The 9750-nt window shown below is 35.0% G+C and overlaps 1 protein-coding gene across 1 annotated transcript in view; it reads left to right on the top strand.

Annotated features, from left to right (window-relative positions):
* The window catches only part of LOC107671459 (CUB and sushi domain-containing protein 3-like), a 292685-nt gene that overhangs the window by 204835 nt on the left and 78100 nt on the right, over positions 1-9750 (top strand). Inside the window, exons 42-46 of the mRNA XM_016464380.1 lie at positions 1647-1835; positions 2076-2253; positions 5316-5461; positions 8569-8649; positions 8934-9047. Of these exons, the coding sequence (XP_016319866.1) occupies positions 1647-1835; positions 2076-2253; positions 5316-5461; positions 8569-8649; positions 8934-9047 (708 nt within the window). The remainder of the gene's footprint in view (positions 1-1646; positions 1836-2075; positions 2254-5315; positions 5462-8568; positions 8650-8933; positions 9048-9750) is intronic.

The raw sequence follows: 9750 nt of genomic DNA, 5'->3' as shown, positions 1-9750 counted from the left end.
TGAATTACTGAAATAAATGAACTTTTCCACGACATTCTAATTTATTGAGATGCACCTGTATGTGTGAGACTCTTATGGTTTATACTGTGAAGTGATTAATAGTGTTTTCTAGAGGTAGCATGACTATAAAAACCCCTAAGTGTTACATTTTAGTATGTAACTTTAGTATGTAACCCATTTGTGCCATGGACATGAAATTGTGCGCCTTGCTGATGAGGAGAGGTTTGCTTTTGCTAAATGAATAGACAGTTTTCACCTGGCATCTACCCAGAAAACCCTAACAGCACATGGCAATGCCCCAAGAACCGCTCAGAAGCAACTGTACTGTGTTTTCAAATCTATTTTTATATTCCTCCCCTTGAGCCTTTCTGCTTTACACAACAGGAATATGACAATATTTTGACTTTATGATTCCTGAACAGTGAGATGTTTCTCGTCCCTAGATAATGAGAATTTGGGTTTTTTAAGTAAAAAATATAAGCTAAAAAATAAATAAAAATAAAAAATCGTCACAAAATATTTATGGCTTCTGTGACGCTCTTTTTGTTGTTGTTGTTGTGTGTGGTCAGACTGCTAAGTTTAGACATTTCATTTTGGATGAATAATGTTCTCTGAATAACTTAGAATATTAAATCCAAAGTTATTTTTATGATTTCCTTATATAAAATACATCTATTGTCTAAGCATTTGCCACATCATGGACAATAATTTTACTAAACTATTTTAGAACTTTGTTTTACATCATTTCTGAAGCAGCTTTAAGCTATAATAGAACCTTTTGAAGTTCCTCCATAATCAAACATACATTTTCAGTAAAATAATTGTTTTTTTATTTTTTATTTCGTTGCTTTTATTTTGTGATTTTGATTTACATTAGTGTGATTTTTAATATTTTTTAATATACTATTAGTATTTACCAATATTTTGAATTAGCTTTTATTTTTATATTTTAGTTTGGGTTTTAGTGACTTAATGTACTTTTGTCATTTTTATTAGTTTTTGAGGTGTTTTGATGGCTTTCATTTATTTCTATTTCAGGTTGAGTAATTTCAGTACTTAAACTTATTTATTTCAGTTACCCTGCAATTGCAAAGGCAACATATTTCTCATTTTCATTGATGTTTTTCATCTAATATTTAAAAAATGTTTTATCATTTTTAAAACAGCTTGAAGCTATGGAAGAATATTTTGAATTTCATGCATTAACATTTTTTTACATTTTCTGTAAACAAGGTATCATAGGTATATTTAGATGCTTTAATTTTGAGATTTCTTTGACTGGATTGACAGTGTTACTTATTTATATGCTCTTATAGGATGTATACATATATTGAATTAGCATTTATTTCTGTTTTTTCGTTTTTCATTTTAATTTTAGTCATTTTGTTAAGTGCTTTTGTCATTTTTTTTTATTTCTCTATAGCTTTCATTTATTTTTATTTCAGTTTTAGTGATTTTATTACACCAACTTTAGTATATTAAGTATCATTTTTGTTTACATTTACATTTTTCATCTAATATTTAATTTTATTTCAGCATTTTTCACTATTTTTAATAGTTTTAGTTAACAGTAACAACACTGATTGGCATTGGTGTTCCTCCATGGCCTCTCACTGAATAAAACCTTCTGCTCTGTGATCACTCAGCGTATGAACTGCAGAGGTGCCCGGATCCACGGCCCTTTCGGAACGGGGTGGTGATTGGCAGTGATTTTGGAGTGGGCATGACCATCTCGTTCCAGTGCCTGCCGGGATACACGCTGCTGGGTGAAGCGTCGCTCACGTGTCTGCATGGCATCAGCCGCAACTGGAACCATCCTGTGCCTCGCTGTGAAGGTACAGAGTCCATCGTACAGAAAACCAGCTTTTAATCGAACTGTCATGTTTTGTAAATTCTATGAGATGTTCAGGGGAAAATATGGACCATATATGGAGGCTCCAAACAATGCGGGGCTTTAGCGGTGAACTTATCACTGTTTTATGTCACTGCATTATTGTTTGTTGCAGCTATATGTAAGGCATTGCAATTCTCCACAAATTGCTGATTGCGTTTTGATTTTATTTGTCCTCTGTCAGCACTTTGTGGTGGTAATATCACAGCCCTCAATGGGACCATCTACTCTCCGGGCCACCCGGCTGACTACCCCAATCTTAAAGACTGCATATGGAGCATCCGAGTACCTTCAGGCAACGGCATCCACATCAACTTCACCGTGCTCAACACTGAGCCCATCTACGACTACATCACCATCTGGTACGAGTTCTGCAAGCGTTTTATAAGAACACCTCACCTAAAGACTTGCATCTGCTGGGTGTCAACATGAGTGTAATGCTTACAAAATAACATTGGCTTTAGGAAAGAGACAGACCTTTCTTTCTTTTTTTTTTTTTTCGACTGATACCAATTATTTTTGTGTTTCAGAGACTGATTGATAATCGTCATGCATAAACTATTTTAATCAAATTCATAATTGTTTTTCTTGATAGTTAGATATCACACAACAATGAAAATAATTTTGAAACCATTAGACTGAAAAACAAAAACTGCACAATTGCCATATATTAATTTGTTTGATATGTATTTATTATTATTTTTTTTAATGCTGCCTTTTTTCTAAAGTTTTAGATATAATATTTACCATGAATAATTACAGCACATTTATCAGTAAATTCATTCAATTATTGCATTTAAAATGAATTATTTTATCTTACCTTACAAACCCATTTTGTATTTCTTTTTTAAATGTATTTAATGTTATGTTTGTTAAATGTCAATGTAAAATATAAACAATATATGTATTATAGTTATCTTTTTATATCGACAACAACAATTAATAATAATAAGACTGATTGAACTTGTTAGACAAAACCAAAATTAAAAAAAAATTGCACATTATCATTATTATGATATTAATATTATTATGAATATTTTTACTAAATGAAAAATGCTGTTGCTTGATGTTGTTGTTGGGTGCTGCTGTTTAGAAATCAAATGATGCCATTATCAGTAAAAAGAACTAGTAACTAAGTGTGAGTTTAGAGAAGTGTAAAAAATATCAGTTAAATCTATTTTCTGTCTAGTTTTGGATTTATCAAAATGATTTGTCAAGCACTCCACCAGAGAGTTTGTCCTTGTCCATCAAAAATGCATTTGTGCTAATGCTGCTAAGCTGAGACTTACGTAACACTTTATTTTAGTCTTTTATCTGTTTAGTTTCACACATTTCTCTTGTGCTTTTCCATCTTCCATATATTTCCTCCTTGATTGAACATTAATGCTGAAGTGTCAAGCGGCTGGTGCGGTAGACGCTTGTGTTCACCTCATGGAAAATAGGATTTTTCTTGCTTTTCTGAAATATAACTGTTTGATGTACTTTGTACAAGTCCTTCCCCAGGAACGGCTCATTCAAAAATTATTTATCATAAGCGCAATAATGTATGACCTCCCACATTTACATATCAATGCATATACTCATTTTTCATGGAAAGAGTCATACAGAGGTCTTCAAGGTACAATAGCAAAAACAGCCTGTTTAATTCCCAGGGTCAGGGCAAGGGTGCAAAACAGGTAGGACACATATACGCATATACAAAAAGTTCATTAAAATTGTCTTCAAACAGTTTCTCTGCCATAACAGTAGGTGACCATAGAAGAAGAGTTAACACCAGAGATGCCTACGTTTGGTGACTTCTGATTTGACCAGCCATGTCATATCACAAAGCAGGGAAAAATAAGAAAACAAATCATGCCATTGAAGCAAATCTTGATAAATATTTTAATATTTATGTTTGATATTTTATATAACTTTTTTTTTGTATTAAAATGTGAAAAATATAAGTGAATTTGATTCAAAATTATTTAAACATTTGAAAAAAAATTTTAATTCATTTTTTAAAAACTATTTAAACGTACATTTTTACAATTTAATACATTGTAATATAAATAAAAATATATATGTTTGGATATAATGCAACATTTACTTCTGGCCCACGATCCTCAAATCAAGTTTGTTTTTTGGCTCTTTGTATTAAAAAATCTGGGCTCCTGTCGTTATTCAGCTCAATTCAGTTCAATGTTGCAGAATTCATCAAATATGATTGATCAAATAAAGCTGATTCAGCTATAAAGCTGCTCTATAGAAGACAATAGAATCATTATCCACCTCAGTTCACCAGTTTTGTTGTCATCCGATAGTTTCAGTTCAGTCGAATCGATAATATTATTGAAAACCGATGATAGAGATGATTGCACATTCATTATCTAACAAACATATTTTGCATAACCACAACAGAAGCTATTTCTTGCTGCATCGCACACTAAATTAGACTTTATTATATAAAACTGTTTTCCTAATTAATATGCTATTACAGATTTTGAAAGTGAAAGTGAAGTGACGTGGGCAAGTATGGTGACCCATACTTGGAATTAGTGCCCTGCATTTAACCCATCCAAAGTGCACATACACAGCAGTGAACACACACCCAGGGCAGTGGGCAGCCATTTTTGCTGCGGCGCCCGGGGAGTAGTTGGGGGCTCAGTGGCTTGCTCAAGAGAGCGCTGTACATTCACTCCCCCCACCTACAATCGCTGCTGATAGAGATGATTGCACATTCATTATCTAACAAACATATTTTGCATAACCACAACAGAAGCTATTTCTTGCTGCATCGCACACTAAATTAGACTTTATTATATAAAACTGTTTTCCTAATTAATATGCTATTACAGATTTTGAAAGTGAAAGTGAAGTGACGTGGGCAAGTATGGTGACCCATACTTGGAATTAGTGCCCTGCATTTAACCCATCCAAAGTGCACATACACAGCAGTGAACACACACCCGGAGCAGTGGGCAGCCATTTTTGCTGCGGCACCCGGGGAGTAGTTGGGGGCTCAGTGGCTTGCTCAAGAGAGCGCTGTACATTCACTCCCCCCACCTACAATCCCTGCCGGTACGAGACTCGAACCCACAACCTTTGGGTTACGAGTCCGACTCTCTAACCATTAGGCCACGACTTCCCTTCTTGAACTAACTGAGAACCAAGGTCATTTTGAGTGCTATGCATTGACTGTATAAGGCACTATTCAGGCTGTTTATTCAGGGTTTTGAAGCACGACTGACACACACTGCAGAGAAGAGACGTCTGCTCTTCTGTTTTCATAAACATTCTTTATAAGATCCCTGACACGCACCCGCCAGACGTGGGAGAGCGACTTATGGAGAGTGGACAAGTTTTATATCAGCAGACAGAAGTAGTCAAAGAAGGTTTTTAATGTTTCATATCTGGGTTTGAACAGATCTGTTGTCTCCCTTAGGGACGGCCCTGACCAAACATCCCCACAGATCGGTCAATTCAGCGGCAGCTTGCCTCAGGAGGCCGTTTCCAGCACATCCAATCACATCCTGCTCAAGTTCCACAGCGACTTCAGCACCAGCGGATTCTTTGTTCTGCGTTACCATGGTGAGAAGAATTTTCCACAGTTTTGCTTCCTCATTCACGACAGCTTAGTTCTCTTATAATTGTTTATTGTCAGCTCGATTATCCTGGCTTATTCCCTCACGCCCACAGAATATGTTACTTATGCCGTATGTATGCTGAGACGAGCCGTGAACATACATACATTCAACCCAAACTGTGGCATGAAATTGCATTAGGAACCTTCTGGTTTGTATGCCTTCGAACGCCTGTTTAGCGTGTCACGTTACTGCTTTCTGGCCCCTTGTTTTTTTATTTTACTGCTCTCAGACACAAGGGCTAGAAATTGTATTACTTGTTTCTTCGGGAAAATGGCTTCGATTATTGCAGCTGCCACATTCCGATGGCACTATAATGTGTTTGGAAACTTCCATCATCTGTAATAACATCCATTTCTGAATGAGCAGGTGTGGAAACACATGCATTTGGCTTCTAAGGCAGCATTCTTGCTGTTATGGAACCTCATAAGTGATGATTTGATATGCTCTACATAGTGTGCATCATTCAAACAGATGCACTCTTCATATGGAGACTCAAAAACTGATTTGTATTTAGCATGTGGCTATGCTAGCAACACAATACTCAAACATAACATGCATAGATTTTATTTAGAAATGGCTTTAATTCTGTCAATGCTGTTTGCTTTTGATTTGAAATTCAAGTTTGTTTTTGATGCAAATATCTCCTGAATCGTCCACAATATTTATTTCACTGAGACTTGTTTCTTCGGGAAAATGGCTTCGATTATTGCAGCTGCCACATTCCGATGGCACTATAATGTGTTTGGAAACTTCCATCATCTGTAATAACATCCATTTCTGAATGAGCAGGTGTGGAAACACATGCATTTGGCTTCTAAGGCAGCATTCTTGCTGTTATGGAACCTCATAAGTGATGATTTGATATGCTCTACATAGTGTGCATCATTCAAACAGATGCACTCTTCATATGGAGACTCAAAAACTGATTTGTATTTAGCATGTGGCTATGCTAGCAACACAATACTCAAACATAACATGCATAGATTTTATTTAGAAATGGCTTCAATTCTGTCAATGCTGTTTGCTTTTGATTTGAAATTCAAGTTTGTTTTTGATGCAAATATCTCCTGAATCGTCTACAATATTTATTTCACTGAGCATATTGCAATTATGAAATAGCCTTTTTTACTAAAGATACATGCATTGCTGCTTTAGTTGCAATAATCTTTGTGCATGATTCTTTGTAATTCTATCAATGTAGGCGAATCACTAGGTTATGGAAGAACTTTTAACAGGGGAAATAGCATCTGAACACGACAGATGACCTTTGAACCCCATTGGTTTTCTCTAATCTATTTTGCAATTGTGATGGGAGACCGTTATTCAATAAAGGACGTTAACATCTGCGTTAGCATATTTTCTGCTGATGCTTTTGAAGTTCACCAATAAACTAATAGAGCATAAGGAAGTTATGTCAAGTGCTGCAAAGCTCAAAGCTGATTAGAATTTTAAAAGATAATAAAATAAGATAGTTGTGGTCCCAGAGCTGCCAAAATACCCATTCTCTGGTTTGAAATTGCCTTTAATGTGTTAGCGTAGTAACAGCGGAGTTTTTCAGTGTTCAGAGTGTTTCTGAGTGTTCCTGTTTTCTCCCAATGATGAATTCTAAATTAAATGCGTTTTTGTTTGTCAGTTGCAACGTCAAACAATATAAAGGTCATTTGGCAGTTTGGTAGCTGGTAAATCTTAATGATGTTAAGATACTGAGAGCGTTTGCTGGATCTTACCTTAAAAAAGGTGCTTAAACTCATTTGAATTAATCCTTAACTCTATTCATCTTCTTTGCATTTGTTCATTGTGTCGGCAGTTTGCGTAAACAAGCACCACTTCTTTTCCTCAGAAAATTTATAAAATAACAGTCTGCTATTTTTCTAATGATTTATATGTAAGATTTACCATTAATCATTACAGCAAATTATTAGCAACTTAAATTGATACATGTAAAATTAATAATTTAATATTACACTAAAAATGTATTTATATTATTATTATTATTATTATTTTATTTTTTATTAACCCTTAACCAGGACTATAAATCCATGTATTAATCTTCATATTCTATTAATCTTTATAATCTTCGTATTCATTCATTGTGTTGGCAGGTTGCATAAACAAGCATCACTTTTTTTTTTCTTAAGAAAATGTAAAAAAAAATAAAAATCTGACATTTTCCTTGAATTTTCCAATTGTATTTACCATTAATAATTACAGCAAATTATTACGTTTATTATTCCATTTAAAATAAATAATGTTAATATTAAAAAAGCAAAAACCCATTTTTATTATTATTATTATTATTATTAAACCCCTTAACCAGCATCTTAAAGCTATGTATTAATCTTCAGTGTGCAAAAATATATTTTCCATGCTGCCATTTTGCTAATAATTTTTATATATAATATTTACCATTATAATTCCAGAGAAGTATTACATTTTATTACAAAATTGATTATTACATTTAATATGAATAATTTTAATATCCAAGTACTATAACAAAACATATTTTTAAGTTTTAAGTCAAATCTCATTTTGTTGTTTATTTTTAATAAGTCAAATCTCATTTTGCATGTGCATAAAAATAAATTAACTGGCCACTGAATTTGAAAAGCATTTCCCAATGCAAAATATGCATTGCCACACAACAAGATGAACTAATCTTAACATTAGTGAATTATGTGTCTTATTGAGGACATACAACATGTTCTGCTCAACATAATATGTCTTCAAATTATGTTACATCACAATAGTGACTGTTATCATATCATACAGTAAAAGGAGGTTGTTAATGTATATGATCCTCTTTTAGAAACTCTTGCAATTAGACATTGTTATAATCATAAGACATAATCATTGTTGACGAGGCAGATGCTATGACCCTTGATTGTGATTCATACTTCGCAGCGGCGGCGCGTCATTTTGTTGTACGTTTAGAAAAACTCCGGTGACAGATGTGATGATTTAACATGTCATTGTGTGGGTTGTTTTCAAAGCGTTATCACTTAGCCAGCAGCTAAACATCACGTTTCTCACTCATCTCGTTCCCTCTCGCAGCTTACCAACTTCGTGTCTGTCAACCTCCCCCACGTGTCGCCAACGCAGAGATCCTGGCTGAAGATGATGAATTTGAAATTGGTAAGCCTGAAGAACGTTTGATGATCATCTGTTTGCATAGATTTATCACACATCGAACCCTCATTAAAGAGACGCTCCCAAGGTGCCCACCTTCGCAATGCAGCGTTTCTTATTTAATGTGAAAGAAAATGCCCCTTTCTGATGGGAAAATAACACCCGACACTCTGCATTTGTCATCATTACTGTCAAAAGTGTGTAAGCGGTCAGGTCTTAATTAGCTAATGTGTTGTTGAGTGCTAGTTGTAGTGGAAAAGCAAAGATCTGGGTGTGTAATTACTCAACAGGAGACATCATCAGGTACCGCTGCCCGCTGGGCTTCACGCTGCTCGGGAGCGAGATCTTGACCTGTAGGTTGGGCGAGCGACTGCAGATGGATGGTCCTCCTCCAGTCTGCCAAGGTTAGTTTGGCAGTACATCCAGCACTCTGTCTCATTTGTGTCCGTGCTCTTCCTGTTTTTATGTCTCACGTCGTTAGCTCTGCCGCTAGTTGTTAGGCTCTTTTGGACTTCCGGATGAAGAAAACCGCAGTACAGCGTTGTGAATCATTGTGTTTAAAACTTAATATCAAACAGCATGATTCTTGATGTTTTGAAGTAACTCTCACAACTGTGAGTGCCTAAAGATATGCCTGCCCACATTTATATAATGATTATGTGCCATTCAGAACTTCCATACAGAAGTTCCTGACTACAAATTGAGGCAGGGTGCAGACTTGAAATTTGAATGTTAAAATATATTGAGATACACTGTTCAAATGCATTGATGTTATTAACTAAAAGACAAAAAATACTGTATAATGCTTTCCATTCTGCCATTTTATATTAGTTTCTGTCATTAATAACTGCAGCTAATTATTATTTATTAGCAAATTATTTAATCATTATTTAAAATTATGTCAGGGATTCATCACAGTCACTTCAGTCACCATCCAGGATAATTACCCGATCACAGTCACCTGAGTTCTGATCACCCGCACCTGCTGTCACCAATCAAGCCACACTACAAATACACACACAGCACAGTCACTCACTGTCCGGTCTACCGTTCACTCCTACGAACTTCTCTGGACTCTCTCTGCCAAATTCTCCTAGAACGAATTAC

This window comes from Sinocyclocheilus anshuiensis, unplaced genomic scaffold, assembly GCF_001515605.1.
Source record: "Sinocyclocheilus anshuiensis isolate Anshui unplaced genomic scaffold, SAMN03320099.WGS_v1.1 scaffold552, whole genome shotgun sequence".
Lineage (NCBI taxonomy): Eukaryota > Metazoa > Chordata > Actinopteri > Cypriniformes > Cyprinidae > Sinocyclocheilus > Sinocyclocheilus anshuiensis.
Note: the sequence above shows the minus strand (reverse complement) of the source record. Positions and strands in the feature narration are given on the sequence as shown.